General features: G+C 47.3%; 1 protein-coding gene across 6 annotated transcripts in view; it reads left to right on the top strand.

Annotated features, from left to right (window-relative positions):
* PRRC2A (proline rich coiled-coil 2A) overlaps window positions 1-22,376 on the top strand; it is a 1,008,219-nt gene that overhangs the window by 181,600 nt on the left and 804,243 nt on the right. For 4 of the 6 annotated variants that reach the window (XM_069237153.1, XM_069237152.1, XM_069237151.1 and 1 more), the window contains exons 7-9: window positions 2,276-2,490; window positions 9,564-9,643; window positions 14,559-14,698. In XM_069237153.1, coding sequence (XP_069093254.1) covers window positions 2,276-2,490; window positions 9,564-9,643; window positions 14,559-14,698 — 435 coding nt within the window. The remainder of the gene's footprint in view (window positions 1-2,275; window positions 2,491-9,563; window positions 9,644-14,558; window positions 14,699-22,376) is intronic. The other 2 variants (XM_069237150.1, XM_069237154.1) reach the window with 1 other exon arrangement.

Below are 22,376 nucleotides of genomic sequence, written 5' to 3'. Positions count from 1 at the left end.
GACCACGAGTGGCGTCTCCATCCAGATCAAGTCTGTTTAATCTTCCAGATGTGGGGGTTTCCTCGGATAGATCTGTTTGCCACTCGGGAGAACGCGCATTGCCCGTTATTCTGCAGCCTCCAGTATCCGATGCAGGGAGCGTTGGGAGACGCGTTTCAGATAACCTGGTGCGACCAGTTGCTTTACGCGTTTCCCCCCATACCCTTGATTCCTCGAGTATTGAGGAAAATTCGCCAAGACCGGGCCCAAGTCATCTTAATAGCTCCGGATTGGCCAAGGAGGGTATGGTACTCCGACCTTCTCCAACTCTCACTGTGCCCTCCGCTCCGTCTCCCTCTCAGGGCAGACCTCCTCTCGCAGTCGCAGGGGCAGGTTTTACACCCCAACCTCCAGAGTCTGCACCTACATGCTTGGAGATTGAACGGGGCAACCTGAGTTCCTTCTCTCTCCCGCCTGATGTAGTGGATGTTATCTTAGCGGCCAGGCGACACTCCACTAAATCTATCTACGCTAATAGGTGGTCTAAATTTGTTATGTGGTGTGGAGAGAGACAGATGGATCCCTTACATGCTCATCTGTCACATGTTTTGTCTTTTGCACTGTCTCTAGCGCAGAAAGGTTGTGCAGTAGCTACCATTAAGGGTTATTTGTCGGCCTTGTCAGCCTTCATTTGTCTTCCAGACCAACCATCGTTATTTAAATCCCCTATTGTTCTCAGATTCTTGAAAGGTCTTCTGAATCAATATCCTCCAAAACCATTCGTTATGCCTCAATGGGATTTGTCCTTGGTCCTGACTTTCCTTATGGGGTCCCCTTTTGAGCCTATGCATTCTTGCCCCTTAAGGTATTTGGTTATTAAAACAGTATTCCTGGTAGCTATAACATCTGCAAGGAGAGTGAGTGAGTTGCAGGCCTTATCGGTTAAACCCCCTTATATAACGTTTTATGGGGATAAGGTGGTGTTGAGGACCAAGGCTGCTTTCCTTCCGAAGGTTGTTTCACCCTTCCATTTGGCTCAGACAATCACTTTGTCCACGTTTTATCCTCCGCCTCATCCTTCAAAGGAGGAAGAAAGACTACATCGCCTGGACCCAAAAAGGGCGTTGAGCTTCTATATCGACAGAATGAAGGATATCAGGCTGGAGGATCAGCTGTTTGTCGGATACGTGGGCAAGAGGAGAGGAAAGGCAGTCCACAAGAGAACACTCTCCAGGTGGGTTGTTCTTTGCATTAAAATCTGTTACTCTTTGGCAAAGAAGGATCCGCCTGAGGGCATTAGAGCTCACTCCACCAGAGCTAAGTCGGCCTCTTCGGCCTTGGCCAGGGGTGTTCCTGTGGTTGACATCTGCAAGGCCGCAACTTGGTCGTCCCTTCACACTTTTGTGAAACATTACTGTTTGGACTCTGAGGTCAGAAGGGACGGTCATTTTGCACGGTCAGTGCTGCAGGATTTCTTGGTTTGACCATTTAGGCACCCACCGCCGGGCGTGGTACTGCTTTGGGACTCTATTCATCAGGTGAGGAATCCACAGGTAGTTGTATCCATCAGAAGAACGAGTTACTTACCTTCGGTAACGACTTTTCTGGTGGATACATTAGCTACCTGTGGATTCCTCACGGTCCCACCCGCCTCCCCGTTGCCTTTTTGGTCTCTCCAAGCAATCCTTGAGTGTGCTCCTTTTGGTATTCAAAGTTGCAATACATTTTGCATGTATGATATTTGTATATATGTGTATATTTATATATAAATCTATATATATATTGGGTATATACATGGTTCGTATGTATAAATATATTTATTTAAAAAAAAAAAAAAAAAAAAAAGTTATATTAAATCTATAGCTATTTTATTGCAATGTTGTGTGATTTACAATATTAAGAGATGTTGCTTTGCTCTTTCATTGCATTGGGTTATTATTATTATTCTCATGCACGTAAAAAATGTTGGTACTGTCATCGGCACGTCGGCGAGGACTTCTTATTGCCTGTATGACGTCAGACGGCGTCGCGTGGGCTAAAGTGACGTCCTCGTCGACGTGCAGAGACTAGTAAGAAGATTTCCGTCAAATGCTGGCGCCATGGGAGTATTCATCAGGTGAGGAATCCACAGGTAGCTAATGTATCCACCAGAAAAGTCGTTACCGAAGGTAAGTAACTCGTTCGTTTGAACTCATTTATTTAGAAACATGAAGCCATGTATTTTCAGTCTAAACTGATGCTTGACAACTACTTGACCTTTTATGTCCATATTAAGCAGTCTGCTCATTTTTTGCAGATTCCACGAGCTGGCGGGATGGAGGTGGGCGGAGCCTAAATGCGGCACCTGGCATGGAGGGGGAGAACAAAGATCTGATGCCAGAGAAGATGCTGAGCTCCGTGGACCCCAAGCTCCCTTCCCGCGGGAATGAGGCTATGCCCAGAGCAGGAGTGGGCATGCCTCAGCCCGTGCCACCGCAGTTCCCTCAGTACAGGGGGATGATGCCGCCTTTTGTAAGTATTTTTTTCTTGTTGCAAAACATTATGCTTTTTAATTTTACAGTGCAGCAAAATGCATTTTTCATGCCTAGGGGTTAATTTGCAACTCGCCTTTGTTTTATATCTGTTGCCAGTTGCTCAAAAAGACATTCATTCAAGGTTTTTCCTGCTGTGGCTCTGCCTGTTGAGAGTTAGGTTCACTCTTAACTCTTTCACTTAATAGCAGCTTCTTGTCAGTAGTATAGCAACATACATTTCAGACTGTCTACTAAAAATGGTGATATAACATCTAATTCCTCTCTGGCTAGGTATTGGTGTCTCTTAACTCAAATGTCCTTGATTATAACTTCAGGCTCGAGGCATGTGTGGATTTAGGTACACATGCTGTGCATACTCCTGCCATCTAGTGCAGCGGTACCCAGCCTGTGGTCCGTGGACACCCAGGAGTCGGTGACACATTCCCTGGGGGTCTGCAGGTCTGGGCCGGCAGGAAGGCATTCTCCAGCTGCGTGTTTTTGTGTTTATTAATACATTTGTGCAGCAGCTTTAAAAGTACAGCAAAGTTACTTGTACATCCAGCTCTGCTCTGGTGATTAATACCTGCTGGAGAGAGATGGGAGTTTTATCTAGTGGCAGTTTTGACTCATCTGAGGTATTGCAGATGGTTAATATGCCTGCTGCAAAGAACATGTATCATACAAAGAAAAATATTTTATGTACATAGCACAGTAAGTTGCTGCTTTTGTCAGAGATTCGTCTGTTACTCCAGTATTGGAACTTTCATAGATTCACATGCTTGAATCATTCCCCATCGTCGAGATGGGAGTTCCAGGTACCACATAATAGTAATGCAAGATAAATATGTAACATGAAGGCCTTAGACCCTTAAATTTTGAAACCTATCACATTCTTTCAAAACAAAAATCCCAAACCTGCCTGTCAGCCAATCATGCTGCCTCAGCCTCCAGAGCACTCCTGAGAGAAGTTTCTGTCGCTCAGATTTTTCTACTGCACGTTTTGCTTTGGATTTTTCACTCTTCTCACTCATTTCCTAATGGGATACTTTCAAGTCATATGTGCTTATACATTTGTACTGGGGGAAGTGTTACTTTGGTTCCCAAAGCACTTTCATACAAAAAATCTGACTTTGACCTTTTTTTTCTTCATCCAGTGAGACAAGGAGAAGTAAAGTCTCTTTAGTATCTGCCGTACCTGTGATTTAAAAAAAAAAAAAAAAAATCACCAGAAACTGCATTTATTGCCTCTACCGGGATCGTTCTGCCTGTAAGGTGTGCGTTACCTTTTTAACTAAAACAAAAACATTGAAGGGTGGAGAAGGAAGGTTGCTAACTGGCTCGAAAAGCTCAAGACCAGAACAGAGCCAGTTTCTGATTCTGATAACGAGTATTCCTCTTGGTCCTCTAGGAAATTCTCAAAAGAGGGAAAGATCACCCCGTTCAAGATCCTCCTCTGAGCAGCCCAGAAAGGCCTCAAAAAAGACCACTCATGGGCCTTACAAGGGCCACAGTCATTCAACAGCTCCTCAGGGGGGCAAATCATCTTCTAAAAAGGAGAAAAAAGACCCTGCTACCTCTTTGAAAAAATGCTAAGAAGTCATCCTCCGAGCCGTCTACACCTCCTCCAAAGGTCAGTCACTCATTTAAAAAACCTTTCTCAGCTCCATCTGCCGACAGTTCATCAAGTATCCTACTGTCGATGAGGGCATTGTCATTGGCACTGTCGACAATGAAAACATACAGCAGCTTCAGCTACAGCTACAGTTACCACATTGTCCATCTCGTCGATGGCCTCTATGGCTACACTATTGATGTTGAAGATTATCTTGAGTTCCTTGTCGACAACACTGACGACGGGTCCATCGTCAACACCTATTTCTCTGCCAACTACGTTGCAAGAGACAACTACACTGCCGATGGCAGTCAAGATACCACAACTCTGGACTCTGTACACACCATACCTCATTTTGGTTTAGGATATACAGAGCCTGCTTGCTTCACATACCACTAATCCTTAGGGAATGCTCTTTCGATACACTGGTCAGGAATATTTTCATATGCTACCTCCAACCCCCTACAATATGACTGTTGCACAGAGTGGTTAACAAATGCATTGAGGACCAAAACGATTCTAATACTTATTGCCCTGCAACAGATGAGACAGACATGGTTTTCATAGTTAATAGAAATAGCACAAGAGAATATTCTGAAATTACTGTCATGACAAGACCTGTTGTCAAGGGAAAACGGAAGAGTGCCACACCCAGAACCAGACTTTTTGAGCCTGGCTCCTGAAGACTTAGAAGCTGGTCATCTAAAACTACCGGAGAACATAATGGCCATTCTTAGAGAGGCAAGAAAGCCAACAACAAGATGCTACATTGCTATATTGAAGACATACTATCTATTGTTCCTTAAAAAGGCCTTATTAAGGAAAAATACTAAAGAGGCAGCAGTGCTAAAATATGCAATACCTACTAGACTGCAACTTAACACATGCGTCCTTAGAAGTTCACTTAGCTGCAGTTGTGGCCTACCTAAGAGGTCATATAGGAAGAAGCTTCTTCACTGCTCAGTAATAAAAAGCTTCTTAGAAGGGGCAAAGGGAATTGCACTTCCAAGGAAAGTACCTGCACCACATGGAATCTAAATGTGGTACTCACGCAGTTAGTTAAGGCACCCTTTGAATCTTTACACAAGGCCACATCAGAGATCCTCACACGAACGACTGCATTGCATAACATCTCTTTGCGCGGTGAATGAAACACAAGCACTCACAATTTAAGAGACACATTTTTCAAGTTCACAAGGACCGAGTCGTCATGAGGACAGATCTACAGTTCCTACCTAAAATAGTTTCACACTTCCATATAAATCGAACAGTAGAAATTCCAAGTTTCCAAAATCCAACAAATCAAGCATAGAGAGCACTTCACACGCTGGATGCAAGACGAGCAGTAATGTACTATATTGAAAAGGCAAAGACCAGCAGGAAGACAAAGCAACAATTTATCTTATTTACAGACAGTAATATGGGAAAACCGGTAACTGAGCACACAATTGTTAGATGGATTACACAAACTGGAGAAGGCTGCCTCAGTTTATGGTGCACACGTATGATGGTGAATAGGTACCCAGATAGAAAAGCTCTCTAGGGGTAGCTGAGGCGAGCACCTAAAGCTTATCCAGGAGGAGTGTTAAGCATTTGCAGTACCAGAGTAGTCAGGCAATAACTCACAAGAAAGAATCACACAAGTGTTACAAATATAAGATACTTTATTACACCACCACTACTACTAGTCTAGCATTGGTGTATGTCCCTTTGGAGATACGTACTCACAATATGGACATTAACTAATCATCAGAAATAGCATAAAAATACATGGGGCCCTATGGGAGTGACAAACCATACACTAAAAAATGGAATGTGAAATAGTGACCTCAACCAAAGGAAGTTTGATAGTTAGCTAGGGGCAGTTAGAAACACCAGAGCTAAGTACAGCACATGTACACAGGAACCAGTTGCAAGGTAGTTACCCACCCAGTTGTCCCATAGACTAACAGAGGGAGTAGTGGTTGGAGTTAGTGTATTCAGGACCCGTCCCATTGGACCTCGAGAAAACCAGCAGACGAGGATCTATGGCGAGTGCACCTACCCAAGAATACCAGGAAGAGACAGGAGTACCTACACCAGGGACCCAGATACAGAGGGAGAGAAGGAACTCTTTGAAGTCAGTGGAAGCCTCTGATTGTCCAGCTGCTGTCACGACCCATGGACCCCACCGGTGGAACCCTAGGACGGATTCTAGACGAGGAGGACCTGCAAAGGAAGGGGACAGAGTCCAGCACTCTTGAAGGTGCCCAAGTGCTGGTGGTGGCAGTGCCCACCCTCCTGAAGGTGAAGTTCCTGCAAATTAGTTGAAGTCCAGGAGCTGCAGAAGAACCCAGGAGTCACCTACGAGCGGTCTCTCTCCGGATTTCAGATGGGTCGGTGTAGGAAGTTGGCTCTGTATGCACTATTTCAAAGTAAGAAATAGCATGCACAGAGTCCAAGGGTTCCCCTTAGAGGTAAGATAGTGGCAAAAAGAGATAATTCTAATGCTCTATTTTGTGCTAGTGTGGTCGAGCAGTAGGCTTATCAGAGGGTAGTGTTGTTGTACACACACACAGGCAATAAATGAGGAACACACACTCAGAGACAATTCCAGGCCAATAGGTTTTTATATAGAAAAATATATTTTCTTAGAACCACACGTTCAAGATTTACAATCAATACTTCAAATGAAAGGTACTTCACTTAGGTATCATAGGAACTTTGAATCAGCAAAATAGCATGTACAGTTTTGGCAAAAATGGCAATAAACTATTTTAAAACTAGACAATGCAAATTTCAACAGTTCCTGGGGGAGGTAAGTATTGTTTAGTTTTGCAGGTAAGTAAAACACCTACAGGGTTCAAAGTTGGGTCCAAGGTAGCCCACTGTTGGGGGTTCAGGGCAACCCCAAAGTTACCACACCAGCAGCTTAGGGCCGGTCAGGTGCAGAGGTCAAAGTGGTGCCCAAAACGCATAGGCTTCAATGGAGAAGGGGGTGCCCCGGTTCCAGTCTGCGAGCAGGTAGGTACCCGTGACTTCGGAGGGCAGACCAGGGGGGTTTTGTAGGTCACTAGACTTGGGGGGGGTGGGGGGGGGGTACAAGTCAGCACAAAATGTACACCCTCAGCGGCACAGGGGCGGACGGGTGCAGACTGCAAACAGGCATCGGGTTCGCAATGGGTTTCAATGGGAGGCCCAGGGGTCTCTTCAGCGATGCGGGGGGGGGGTCGGCTCCTCAGGGTAGCCCCCACCTGGGCAAGGGAGAGGGCCACCTGGGGGTCGCTTCTGCACTGGAGGTCGGATCCTTCAGGTCCTGGGGGCTGCGGGTGCAGTGTCTTTACCAGGCGTCAGGTTCTTGGAAGCAGGCAGTCGCGGTCAGAGGGAGCCTCTGGATTCCCTCTGCAGGCGTCGCTGGGGGGCTTAGAGGGGTCACCTCTGGCTACTCACAGGGTCGCAGTCACTGGGGAGTCCTCCCTGTAGTGTTTCTACGCAGGTCGAGCCGGGGGCGTCGGGTGCAGAGTGGAAAGTCTCACGCTTCTGGCGGAAACGTGCAGTCCTTTAAAAGTTGTTTCTTTGTTGCCAGTTGTAGTTTCTTTGGAACAGGGCCGCTGTCCTCGGGAGTTCTTGGTCCTTTTAGATGCAGGGTAGTCCTCTGAGGCTTCAGAGGTCACTTGGCCCTGGGGGGCGCGTCGCTGTTTCTCTTGAAGTGGGGAGACAGGCCGGTAGGGTTGGGGCCACAGCAGTTGGTGTCTCCGTCTTCTCTGCAGGGCATCAGGTCAGCAGTCCTTCGTCTTAGGTTGCAGGAATCTAACTTCCTAGGTTCTGGGGGGCCCTAAATACTCAATGTAGGGGTGTGTTTAGGTCTGGGGGGTTAGTAGCCAATGGCTACTAGCCCTGAGGGTGGCTACACCCTCTTTGTGCCTCCTCCCTGAGGGGAGGTGTGGGGTACATCCCTAATCCTATTGGGGGAATCCTCCATCTGCAAGATGGAGAATTTCTTAGTCGGTCACCTCAGCTCAGGACATCTTAGGGGTTGTCCTGACTGGCCAGTGACTCTTCCTTGTTTTTCTCATTATCTCCTCCGGCCTTGCTGCCAAAAGTGGGGCCGTGGCCGGAGGGGGCAGGCATCTCCACTAGCTGGAATGCCCTGTGGCGCTGTAACAAAGGGGGTGAGCCTTTGAGGCTCACCGCCAGGTGTTAAGCTCCTGCAGGGGGAGGTGAGAAGCACCTCCACCCAGTACAGGCTTTGTTACTAGCCACAGTGTGACAAAGGCACTCTCCCCATGTGGCCAGCAACATGTCTGGTGTGTGGCAGGCTGGCAAAACTGGTCAGCCCACACTGGAAGTCGGGTATGTTTTCAGGGGGCATCTCTAAGATGCCCTCTGGGGTGTATTTTACAATAAAATGTACACTGGCATCAGTGTGCCTTTATTGTGCTGAGAAGTTTGATACCAAACTTCCCAGTTTTCAGTGTAGCCATTATGGTGCTGTGGAGTTAGTGTGTGACAGACTCCCAGACCATATACTCTTATGGCTACCCTGCACTTACAATGTCTAAGGTTTTGCTTAGACACTGTAGGGGCATATAGTGCTCATGCACTTATGCCCTCACCTGTGGTATAGTGCACCCTGCCTTAGGGCTATAAGGCCTGCTAGAGGGGTGACTTATCTATGCCATGGGCAGTGTGAGGTTGGCATGGCACCCTGAGGGGAGTGCCATGTCAACTTAGTCATTTTCTCCCCAGCAGCACACACAAGCAGGCAAGCAGTGGGTCTGTGCTGAGTGAGGGGTCCCCAGGGTGGCATAAGATATGCTGAAGCCCTTAGAGACCTTCCCTGGCATCAGGGCCCTTGGTACCAGGGGTACCATTTACAAACGACATATCTGAGTGCCAGGTCTGTGCCAATTGTGGAAGCAAAGGTTCAGTTTTAGGGAAAGAACACTGGTGCTGGGGCCTGGTTAGCAGGCCTCAGCACACTTTCAAATCATAACTTGGCATCAGCAAAGGCAAAAAGCCATTGTTGACCGGAGATATTCTTTATTTCTTAGTATTTACTGCTTATACACTGTAATCATGTGGCTGCCATGCTTAAATCACTCACCATTCCCTACTAACGCTTGCCCACTGTTTGAAAAACAGTAACAACTGAACCAATATAAATATGCATTACCAAATAAGGGAGGAATTGCACAGCATCTTGTGATGTGAACGACTTCTGGGAGTGAAAGCAACTTGCAATGACCAAGCTCAGCACTAGATTGCCGGAAAATGCAGAGCCTGCAAATCTACATCAGTACACGGTATGAACAGAAGCTTAAAGGTTAAGTAACTATATCATCTTACTGCAAACTTGTTTTCAAGCTTGAGCCACTCTCCTTCCTTGTAATATGTTAATGAAAGTAGTAAAAATCTAGACAGCAGGTTATCCTGCTACTGGCTGTTAAAAACTTCCTGTTCATGCTTATGTTTTTCAGATGTACCCTCCATACCTTGCATTTCCCCCTCCGTATGGAATGCAAGGACCCTACCGGTTGCAAACACCTGATGGGCAAAAGTAAGTTCAAATCTAGACTGCCTACCTTCTATAATAGTTACACCAAGTTATTTTTGCTTAACTTAGCTTTGTGTTTTATAATGTATTACATGGGTGCTTAAACAAGGGGTCTGGAAAATGTTTGGCACTGCAAAGATCCACATTTTTTTTACTGTAAAAGTTTACCTTCTGAAGAGATTTTGTTGGAAATTATGGAAAGTTTTAACTTGATTTTTGATAGTTGCACACCCATTCTTTTCACTATCTGAGATGGGACTTGGCCTATCTTCATAAGTTGCCAGCCAGAAAGTGGCCTGTTAAGCAAAGGAGCACCCCTTCTGTTTGAACACCTCAGAAGTTAATCAGATGTTTTTACAGCAATCAACATTGGGTTTAAGTAGACACCACGTCACTTCCCAAATGGCTGTTAGGAGGAACATGTCATCAATCATCAGCCTTGATGGAAAATATAGTAATGTGTAAGAGAAGCCATTAATAGAGATCATCAACAGTGAGGGCCGTGAATTAACCAAGGGGCAAAAGTGATAGCAGGACTTAATGGTATGAGGATCTATGTAACAAGGACATTGCTGCAATGATTGTTTAAAAAACTTTTTAATTGATGGTCATAAGCACTGAACCGTTCTGTCTGTACTGGGATCCCTGAGCCCTTCTTTACAATATATTATCATAAGTGTAAATATTCCCCTTTTTCCAGTAAGGCCTGGAGAAATACTTGACATTAATTTTTAACAGCCTATAAGGAAGGCTATATTGGCCAGTTGCTTAAGATTGTGTTGAGTGTTTAGATCTCATTCATAAACCTTTTTCAAAAGGGGAAAAGATGAAGGATTTGAGAAAAATGTCAAGCCTGTAGGCTGCAGCTATGTAGATATGAAAGGAATCTGCACCTTTAAGGGCTTACAGCCCAACAGTATCCCATGATGGCCAGCAGGTGCCTCAGTTCTTTTTTCCTGCTCCTGGTGACAGGATCTTGGAGCACTGAGCTTGGGCTTTTTGTCCAAATTTTTCTGACTAAGAAATACTTGACAGATTTAATCTGTTCCAGTAATATTCTATAATTTCCTGAGAGAAAATGTGTGTTCGATTGCATGTGTGGCTGTAGATACACATGCTCTGCTTTCACCTGCAATCTAGTGTTTTGGTTTTGAGTGCTACAAGTTGGTTTTTCTTTCGAAGAAGCTGTTTTTCGAGTCTCTGGATCGAGTGACGCCTTCTTTTTGGTGATACTGCGCATGGAATCCTTTGTTAGATTGTTTTCTCTCAAGACATCTGGTTCAGACATATAATCTTCACTCTGTCTTCGATTTGCTCCGGTCCAAGATTTTCTCCCAGTCTTTTGTACATTCAACAGTATTGTACTTTCGATCATGGTTTCTGTTTGCACATTGTTCTTTCAATCTCGTTGAGTCCAGTTTTTCAACTGCCAGGCCGGCCTTCGGACCTATATATTTGTGGTGCTGAAAATAATGTAATCCTGATTAAATGGACACCATTTAGATTCTGCCCCCTATGCCACTCAAAGTACCCTTAGACCGATCCCCATCGGGTTTCCAATCTGTGCCTCACACTGGATCATCAAGAGGTTACTTGTGAGGTGTGTTTATTGTTGATCCAGGAAAACTGTTAGAGAACGACAAGCTCGCAGATTAGAGATGGCCCACAGATCAACAGAAGGCCCCTGGATAGTTTTGGGGAAGAACATGCACAGGAAGAGCACCAACATGAAGAAGCCATCTCCATCCAAGATTTGGATTCCGACATCGAATCAGACACTGTGAGGCCAAGAACTGATTTTAGCACAGTGAGTACTGTGGCCCCACCGTCACCCTCATAATCTTAGCGAAAGGTCACCAGACAACCACCGCAATCAAGCCATGGTCGGCCTTGGAAGGAAGGTTCAGCTGCCCCGCCTACCAGCTCGGCACCAAAACCTATGAAGACAGCTGCGTCTTCGGCATCAACCTCATCCACTTTAGTCTGACTGTATCCGCTATGAGCAGAGACTCTTCGGATCGGAGTTCAGTACTGAAAAAGGTTCATCGATGGGGAAAACTTTAGGTGTGAAAAATAAAGACCCTGCTACTTGTGAGCCTTTGGACTCAGGCCACTCTTCCTTCATGCCTTCACCTATTCAGCCTATACTTGAGACTATGGATGCTAGAACTCACAAGACTATACATTCAAGAAGGCACAGGGCGAATTGTAGCTTCCCCTGCTGTGTCCTTTTTAAAGGAAGCTAACTTTTCAGGAGGCATTGGTCCCCTCTCCCCCTCCTAAAGAAGATTTCTAAGGTGAAGGCTGCTTTCTCAAGTGAGCATGTTCCTCCTCCTCCTCCTCCTCCTCCTCCTCCTCCTCCTCCTCCTCCTCCTCCTCCTCCTTCAGCTCCACCCATTGCTGCTTCTCATACTCTTGCCTCTCCAAGTGCGGGTTATCTCACTTCACAGGGTTCACAATGTTTGAAGAATACTACTCAGACACACAAGAAGATCCAGACTCCTTGGATTCTTGTGATCCAGATATGATAATTAACGCTGACCCGGTTTTGTATCTTGCTAGACCTTCTCCTCCAGAAGACACTATCGGCTACCAACAACTTATTAGTAGGGCAGCTGCTTACCATAATGTACCAATACACAAGGAACCCATTGAAGAAGATTACTTGTTTGATACCCTTACCAGCACCCATAGACAACCAATATTATATGCTTTCAGGAATGATGCACCATGCGGCTGATATTTTTCAAAAGCCTGTCTGCTCCAGGATCATAACACCTAGGGAGGTGAAAAATGTAAACCTGCACCTTTGGACACACTGTTTATCAGATAACACGGGCCACCAGACTCAATAGTGGCTACTACTACCAGAAAGAGGGCTAATAGCCAGGCCTCTGGAGACTTTCCTCAAGACAGACAAGGAGAGTAAGAAGAGTGATGCCGCAAGCAAGAGAGTAGCTGCACAAGCTGCAAATCATTGGCATATTGCCAATTCGCAAGCCTCACTCTCTAGGTACGATAAAGCTCGCTGTGATAAAAAGGAGGCTCTCTTTCAATATCTCCCGGAGGAGCATCACAAGCGTGGCCAACAAACTGTTGTAGAGGGTCAAACAATTGCAAATAATTCAATTAGGTGTGCAGTAGATGCTGCCGATATAGCGGCAAGGGGCATAAATACCAGTGTGTTGATAAGACGGCATGCATGGCTTAGGCGCTCTGGATTTAAGCTAGAGGTTCAACAAGCTGTATTAAATAGGCCTTGCAACAAAGTTTTTTTTGGTCCGCAAGTTGACTCTACATTAGAGAAGTTAAAAAAAGACACCAACACTGAAAAGGCTATGTGTCTCTTCAGTCCCAAGTACAAAGAGGATTCTTTTAATCGACCAATGTATAGAGGGAGTTACAGATCCTCTACAACATCAGATCCCTCCACCTTCCAAAATAAAACAGCCTCAAGCTCTTACACCTGAGTTTTGTTTAGGGGTACACTCACAAGCAATTTCAGAGGCAGGGGCAAAAACAACTGTTGGGGCTCAGCTTCCACAACAAAACAATGAGCACCTGAAAATGCCCAAACCCCATATAACAGCAGTTGGGGAATGTCTTCAGTATTACTACACACAATGGACAGACATAACATGGGACCAATGGGTCCTATCCTTTATCCAACATGGTTATTGCTTGAAGCTTACTTCCACACCTCTCAACATCCCTCCTTGGGCACACACAGGTTATCTCAAGAACACCTTGCTCTCCTCAAAGAACAGTTACAGTATATTTTTCTAAAAGGCGAGATACAGCCATTTTCAACCCAGTATCACAGAAAAGGAGTATACTCACTAGAAACAATGGGTCACTCAGACCCATCTTGGATCTCAGGTTCCTAAATCAATACATTCTTACAGAACATTTTAACTTGGTCACTCTTCAGGATGTCATCCCACTCCTTCAACAGGTTGATTTCTTGACAACTCTATGTAGGAAGCTGGCTCTTTATATATGTAGGAAACTGGCACTTGTTGCAGTTACCCCCTACTTTTTTCCTGATATTGATGCTGACTTGATTGAGAGTGTGCTGGGATCCTGGGGTTCTTAAAATATATTTTTCAATATAAAAACCTATTGGCCTGGAGTAAGTCTTTGAGTGTGTGTTCCTCATTTATTGCCTGTGTGTGTACAACAAATGCTTAACACTACCCTCTGATAAGCCTACTGCTCGACCACATTACCACAAAATAGAGCATTAGAATTATCTAATTTTGCCACTGTCTTACCTCTAAGGGGAACCCTTGGACTCTGTGCACACTATTTCTTATTTTGAAATAGTATATACAGAGCCAACTTCCTACAGCCACTTTTTAGTTTGGGTAGTATATATTTTGTGAGTATATATTTGGGGACTTGTGTTAATTGTTTTGCGTGTACCATATCAAACTAAGTGCATTGATTTTTACGTCTGGCACTTGTCTCCACTGACTAGATTGCTGAAGATGGTGTTTATTTATCCTGGAAGTTTTTGAAGTCTGCCAAGAACTCACATCCATTGGCCATAGAGCCCTACGTTATTAATATTTCAGTTCTATTATTGTGTTTTTTGTTTTTGTTTTTGTTTTTTTTAAAGGAGAATATTTCTTGAGGATGCTAGTAAAGTTGGGTATTGTTTGTGGATCTTGGATCATAACTCTTTTACTTCTCTTTCTTGGCTGGGCTGTTCAGTTGTAATGTAACAGTACCTTTTTCTAAACAAGTGTATGGAGTATTTACCAGCAGAAAACTGAGACTCACCAGCCTGCCTTCATTTTTAGTTAACTCTTTACAATGCACTCCATATTCAACGCAGTATAAAAACCGGTCTCATGGAGAGTTTGAAGGAGGTGTAATACTGTTTAATATGCATTTTGTTTTTGTCCTGTTCTAGTAGATTTCCTCGCATCGCTGGGCCTCGTCTCTCGCAGTCACAAACTCGTCCCTCTGAAGTGAGCCGTCCTTCAATCCTTAAGCAGGATGACCTCAAGGAGTTTGATGAATTGGACCAAGAAGTGGAGGATGGATGGGCAGGTAACACTATTTCCGTTATTGAATTCGGTCTCCATGACCAGATGAAGGTAATTTAAAGTGGTTTGTCTGCAGCTGTGGCAAAGGAGGAGGAAGAAGACTAAGACTGCTGTCCTTGGTAGTTCTGGATGTTGGTCTGCTGTTTGGACCGTGACTTACCTCACTGTTTAGTGTTCAATAGTTGTCTTTGTATGTATTAGAGTACTTGGTGCTTGACTTTGAGCCATGTCCATGCCTTCAATACCACGGGCAGACCAGACCTCATCTTGGCTGCATGATCAACCTCTCCTTCCTGCGGTCACAGCACAGCTTTTAAAGCCTGTGGTTTTTGTAGGGAGCACATATGTACAGATCCATGCTGTCACATCTAAGGAGGTGAGAGGTCCCTGTTGAGTCCATTTGGAGTCTTGGATATTTTTATATAGAAAGGTTTAAATTCAGTGTGATGCTTGGGGATTCTAAATATGAAGAATCTGCTATCAGAGTAAGCTCCGTAAAGGTAGTCAGAAATGTCAAAGTACCCTAAAAGATCAAAAGGTTTCGAATGAAGCATAGCGCATGCTTTCCTAAGTATTTTTGTGTTGTAATTCTGTATTCAAAAAACCAGTAAGACATTACACAGAGCCTTTCCATGGAGCAGAGTACACAATCCTGGTGGTACAAACACTGCAATACAGAAATAATTGGGCGTAATGTCAGGTGCAGATGGACAAAAGAGCCTAGCATGGCCTGTATCACATCGAAAGCTCAATAAAACATCAAATGTTGTTGACTATAATATAGTGTGTAAACCTACCTTCAAGCTACCTCATGCCCAGGCTAAATTGGATGCAGGGCCTCAAGGAGTCTGGGTGAAACGCTTTCAGCCTCTCCTCCACAGGACCACCCGGGACTCCATTGTATGTTGGCTAGGTCTAAGTAAAATTAGCAGGGCTAGGGGGAGTTAATAAGTAGGTGTGGTACGGTATGGTATTCGGCCCTTCCAGGCTACCCGAAGTCACTAGATATGGAGAGAGGTGAAAGGGGGGGGGGATGGATGGCAAAAGCATACATCTATAAAAGATGATGATGCAGGACCGCGGAGCCTCGAGGGTAGGGGGTCATAAACCTGTGGCGGGTAGAAAGAACCAGGACAGGAGAAGGGGAGTTTGATGAATGAGCAGGATAAAGAGAGAAGGGGAAATGGGGGAAGGAAAAGGAGTAAGAGTCAACAGAATACAAGCAGGAGAGAAGGAAGGAAGGAGGAAGGAAGGAGGAAGGGAAAGGGGGTGGGGTGCAAGGGAAATAACCAGAATGGCCGAGAGCCCAGATGAGTCGGGGGGGGGGGGGGGGGGGAAGAAAAGTACTTACCAAAGGATGTCAATATAAACTAGGGCACACCACACCATAAGTAGTTCGGCATAGTTCGTCCAAGTGGAAAACAACTGAAAGTCCAAAGCCACGTACTTGGTGATGGTAAAGTTTTATTCTTATCAAGGTGGAATAGGTCCAATATACAGCTTAAGCCGACACGTGTTTTTGTCACATTGACTTTCTCAAGGCTAGTGTGGATATGTGATCATAAAAACTGTCCAGTAGTAAGAATTTTTTTTTTTTATTGCAGTTGATCAGTATTTAAGCCATCAGGGGCAGATAGAATCCTCATGTAGAAACCGCTAGTATCAGAACTGCAAGGTATGCAACTCGGAGAATGACCATGGTAAGCCTTATTTTGTTGGCTGTGCTCTGAGGCGTCTGGTTCACATCGTAGCAATTCTGATACTAGCGGTTTCTACATGAGGACTCTATCTGCCCCTGATTGCTTAAATACTGATCTCTTCTTTGCTGATATCTTTTTCCAAAAGAGCCCTGCCTGCCTCTGAGAGGCTAGGTATGTTCACCTTCTCAAAGAAGGTGGTCAACTTATCCTGGTCTTCCATAGTTTTGGGAGTATAGAGGATTTGATAAAAGTGACCAAACTAGTTTATTATCGCCTGGGTGTGTTATAAACGTGCCATCAATGCCATGTAAGGCCGGGATGGCCAACTCCGCCTCTCTTTGGCGGAGTTGAGCGCCCAATAATCGTCCCGCCTTCTCGCCGTGCTCATAGTGACGACTTTTCAGCCGCTGTAACGAGGTGAAAAGAGCACTAAGCTCCATTTTGGCCTGTTCCAGGTGGCGTCGGGTGGAGGGGGAGGGAGTTAGGGTGTATTCACGGTTAGTCTGGGCTATGCAATCTTAAAGAGCCCGGTGCCTGTCACGCCTCTGGGCATTGGCAATGGCAGCACCCCTCATGAGTTGCCCCTTTATCGTCGCCTTTGCCGCAGCCCATAACAATTGTGGGGAGGAGACCAAGCCCTTGTTGAGTAAATAAGTGGTAACGTGGGATCGGAGTTGCTCGTTCCCCCTCAGCACCCGGTATCTAGAAGTCTGAAGACGCCATGGCTTATGCCCTGGAGACGCCTGCCCCAGGGCCAATAAAACTGGGGAGTGGTCAGACAATGTGGCTGGTAAAACCTGGGACGCCCAGTCGTGTGAAGCAGCCGGTGGGTGATGAGGAAATAATCTAGTCTGGATTGGGTCCCATGAACTGGTGAGGCAAAAGTATATTCATATCCTGATGGATGGGAGAGGCGCCAATGATCCAGCAGGCTATTATCTGAAAGGACATCTCCAAAGAGAGCCCGGTCAGCGTTGTTGCTTACATCAAGGCCACCCGTCTGATCTAGGATGGCGTCTCGTGCCAGGTTCCAATCCCCACCTAGTAAGTACAGGGAAGCTCCAATCTCCGTCAGTAACCGAATTAGGGAGAGCTAAAAAAAAGGTGTTTGGTACCCATGGGAGCGTAAATGGAGCCAACACAGACCGTGGAAGTGCCCAGTTTAAGCTTGGCGAGGATGTAATGTCCCTTAGGATCAGACCACGTTTTGAGGAGTCTGAACTGTAGGGATCGACGGATGAGAATCGCTACCCCACATTTTCTCTCCGAGCCCTGCGTCTCACACTGTACGGACGGAGCGCCACTGAAGAGGACCTTCCTACCCAATCTCTACGCAGTTTCTCCAACTCCAAGGTAGAAAGATGGGTTTCTTGTAGAAGAGCCATGTCAGTCTTTTTTGGACCGCAGGTAAGATAAGACTTTTTGCCTCTTGATATAATGTGTCATGCCATGGATGTTACACGAAAGGACTGTCAGCGGAACTGTTGCCCCATATGTAGGCTTAGTCTATCAGGTCTCCGTGAGCGTTTGGTTCCCTTTACTCTTGTACTTTAAAAGAAGAGACACTATGGTAGTGACAGTTCTTGGGTGAGTGGGCACTGGGGGTGTGGGTGGGGGGGGGGGCTTATGGAGGGGACCCTCGGGCAGTAAAGAGGAGAAGGGCAAGGGGATCAGTCAAAGAGAGAGAGACAGGAAAGAATATGTGAGGGAAATAGGATAGGGAGAGACTAGCTCTGAATATATTAGAATAAACTAGAGAGGAGTGTGGAGGAAGGGTACGGTGGATAAGGGAGAGTAACAATTGGAGGATACAAAACAATGAGACACGGAGCTGGGGTCTATAGGAACCTAGGTGAATACCTCGCTACTGTGTGCCCTGTTGAGCTGCGGGTCGGAACCTGCATGGCCCACGCGCTGCACGAGTGCAGTGGGGGAAGGGAAGTGGGGGGAGCCCGGAGGGGCCAGCGATAAGCTGCCAGTGGTGGTCAATACAGGGCGGTGTGTTCGGTAAATTTCAGAGGGGATTTGGGAGAAGCCTGACACGTCAGGGGAGGAGATCGGGGAGGGAAACGGGTAGTTCTGGGATGGGTGGGTCCCAGCATGTCATGGGTAGGAAGAGAAAAGGTGACTGCCGCACTGGAGTCGTTAGCACCGGTGGGAAACTATGGGGTCTCTGTGTCAATATATCTAGTCATCCCTGGAAGCATCCCTGAAGAAGGGGAGGGAGGGGCATAACTTCGAGCTGGGATCGGCAAATGGGGTATGGTAAGTAAGGACGAAGGTAGGTTAGGGACCCAGGATGTGAGAGATGGAAGGAGACACAGGGGGCCACCTAGGGGATCACCCCAGGGTGATGGCCATTGCATTGGGGAGGACGTGAAGTGGGGTCATGCAGGCTCCTGCGTTAGACTCTGTGGTATCTCCTTCAGTGGGCTGTGGTCGTTAACAGTCTTGGACTGGCATGACGGGTGGAGGAGCCTCAGAAGAAAGGATGGGACCAATAGGTGGGTCTATACCCAGCGATTTAAATCAAACAATAAATTTAAGGCAAAACATCTCAAAGTTCTACAAACAGTGAACAGTCTGACCGAGGCAAGTTGCAACCAGAAAGACATGAGATAGTTAGCTTATGCTGTATCCCCGGAACCCTATATAAGGCTAGGCTCCAGAAATGGCGGAGTACACCCTGTGAGCTAGTTGTCTTCACAGCCCTATACGCAGGAGTATACAATATCAACAGTAGCGGTGAGAGCAATGACTACAGTACCAGCAACTCCCACCATAACAGAGGTAGATATATTTGGGAGGGGGGGGCACTTAGCTGTCCAACGGGGGAAGTCCTCGCTCCAGACTGTTGGACGAAAGACCCCGGTTTCCTCAGAAGTTTAGCACTGCTGTCGATCCGTAGTAGGTGGCGGTTTCAAGGGGGAATCGGGATTTGTCTCTACCTTGATCCTAGGTAAGAGCGATCACAGCCTGGAGAGCATGTTCTCGACCTTCCTGTGATTTCAGTGAGCGGTCATAGGTCCTTCCCCTCTTCTGCGAAGCGGTGTGGCGGTGAGGAGCAGAAACGGAGGGAGGCTCTCACAGGACAGGGGAGCCTGGTATTGGGTTAGTGGAGGTGTGGTCAATGGGTTGCATAGCAAGTCGTCCAAAAATGAGCTAACGTTCGAGGAAGTCACTTGATTTACCATCCTGGGTGATCCACATACGAGCAGGCTCAAAAAGGCCGAATTTGATGTCTAGTTTCCTTAGTTGTGGTCGTAGGGCCAAGAATGCTTTCTGCTTCTCGTTTGTTGCTCTTGAGAAGTCAGCGGCCATCCATATTTTGTGACCCTGTAGGGAATATGGGCCTTGAGATCTGGCTGCAGAGATGAATTGGCGGGCATGCATGCGATGATGGGGTGGGGCCGTCTAGAGGTAGCTTTGTGTAAAGCACCAATTCCGTAGGCCCTTTGAAACTCCAATGGCGGGGAGAAGTCTAGGCCTGTGAGTTCGGAAAGGAAGTTTTTAAGAAAGGCCTTGACATCTTAGCCTTCCTTGTGTTCCGGGATGCCAAAAAAATGGACATGGTCTCTCTGGCTCCTGTCCTCCAAATTCTTGAACTTCACCCGCAGGAACTGCATCGGCGTGTCCTGTACTGGCATTGTCGCAATATGGTCCTTGACGGTCATGAGGCATTGATCCAGGTCCGGTACCGTCACTTGGAAATGAGCTATGTCTGCCCATATGGAGGTGGAGGCCGCAGAGAGGTCCGAGATCTTCAAGTCCATTGCTTCTAAGTGCCGTCCCACAGCAGTGATTTCCTGCAGTATGCGGTCAGTGGCATCGGCCGAGCGGGGGTTGGCTGGCAGAGTCGTGGCACAGGGAGGGATTGTCTGCGCTGCCACGGGTTTCAGTAGTGCATTAGCTTCTGGGAACAGCAGTTGGTGGGAGTGTTTACCTGACGATTTCCCACTTGGCATTGCCATCCGAAGAGAAGGGATCGGAGGGGGGTGGGATCCCAGGGTATCTTCGTGATGACAGGGCTGTGCGGAGGCTGTAGGTGTCTCCTAGTGGACTATCCAGCACAAGGACCCCTCAGTGTGCACCGGAGAGTAGGCCTGGTGACAAAACAAATTCTGCAGCAGTAGGACTATCTGGCCCGAGTTACTCTTGGTAGTGGTTGGCTACAGGTGCCAGTGAGCCGGTTGGTCCCCAGGTGTCGGCAATGCCCCTGCCGAGGCTTGTTGTGATCAGGCCCAATCACGGTGTGGGGCTCCAGCCCTGGCTGTGCATGGTGTGCCTCCTCGGTGCAAAGCAGGCCTGCTGGAGGTGTGGGTGGATCACACTGGCAAGGATGCTTTTCCCAGTACCTGGATCAGGGCGCTCCTCCGGATGATCAGGAGACAGGATCCAGCCTTATATTGACACCCAACATGCACTTTCTGATGGATACAACTACCTGTGGATTCCTCACCTCATGAATACTCCCATGGCGCCAGCATTCTACGGAAATCTTCTTACTAGTCTCTGCACGTCGACGAGGACGTCACTGTCTCGCACGCGACGCCGTCTGACGTCATACAGGCAATAAGAGGTCCTCGACGACGTGCGGACGTCAGTTCCCTTTTTTCCGTGCATTCGAAACGGTTATCTTCGAGGGAGCAACTGTTACTCTTGCGGTTACAGTGTATATCTTGCTGCGTACTCTTTCTCCGTGGAAATAATGTCGCAGAGAAAGTCTGGATTTAAGCCTTGTCGTGAGTGTGGAGGCAAGATGTCGGTGACGGATCCTCATTCCGATTGCCTTTGGTGTTTGAGCTCCGACCACGACGTCTCGACTTGTGATTCATGTCAGCACATGAATCCGAAGGCCCTTAAAGAACGTGAGGCGAAGCTGTTTATGGCCAAGTCAAAGGAGAAGCATCACAAGAAGTCTTCTCCAAAACATCGGCGTCATCGAGACTCCCGGCGCCGTAGAGAATCTCGGCGTCATTCAAGGGAGGCTCGTTCCAGGTCTCCAGATCGGCGCCGTAAGACATGGGAGGTCAGCCCCACGGTGACGCCGCATCCTTCGACGCCGTTGCCCTCTCCGGCGTCACCAACTTCGCCTGGACAGGCGTCGGTGATTGAGGTATTGGAGCCTCAAGTGTTTTCTCCGGCGCAGACGCCGAGGCCGGAGTCGGGGTCGCCTCCGAGACAGGCACCCCAGTATCCGGCTTTTCCCACCCCTGGAGCCGATAGTTCCGCATTCTTGAATGCGATGTATGCCATCTTCCAACAGATGGCTCCAGGGGGTGCTCCGGCTGGGCCTTTGGCCTTTTCTTTGGGTGATCCTGCGCCTCTTCGGCCGGCACCCTTTATGCCCTTTCTCCCGTTTGGGAACGTGGGCTCGGCGCCAGTGTCGGCGCCGGTGGCCGCTCCGGTGGCTTCAGAAGGATTGGCCCCGGGGATTTCCATCCCGTCGACGTCGGGATTTCGGCCTGTGACTCCGGTGGGTCCATCTGCTTCAGCTGCTCTTTCGTCGGCGCCGAAGTTACATGTGGCGCCGGACGCGGCGTCGGTGGCTTCTGAAGATCGGCGCCGATCTTCGACTTCGGCGGAGGCATTGTCGACTCCGCGTATTGAACAACGACTTCATTCGAGGAGACGTGCTCTCCGGGTACTAGAAGAGCAGGAGTACCAACGAGCCCTAGAGGAAGGAGAGCTAGAGGACTCGGGTGATGGGCTGCGTGGACTGGAGTCGGCCAGTGGGCTGGACACTTCCCCTGAGTGGGACCTTTCGTCCCCGGGGGAATATACTGAGGAAGCTGCTTCCTTTCATACAGTGGTACGGAAGGCAGCTAGTTTTTTGGACCTGCCTTTGCCGGTGGTGGAGGCAAAACAAAACCTTTTGACGGAGGTGTTGCATCCGGCCTCAGCCGCGGCGGAGCCTCTGTTACCTTTTAATGACGCTCTGCTGGATCCGGTTTTAGAGGTGTGGAAGAGGCCGGCATCTTC

Source organism: Pleurodeles waltl, chromosome 6, assembly GCF_031143425.1.
Source record: "Pleurodeles waltl isolate 20211129_DDA chromosome 6, aPleWal1.hap1.20221129, whole genome shotgun sequence".
Lineage (NCBI taxonomy): Eukaryota > Metazoa > Chordata > Amphibia > Caudata > Salamandridae > Pleurodeles > Pleurodeles waltl.
This window is presented reverse-complemented; position numbering and strand designations above follow the sequence as displayed.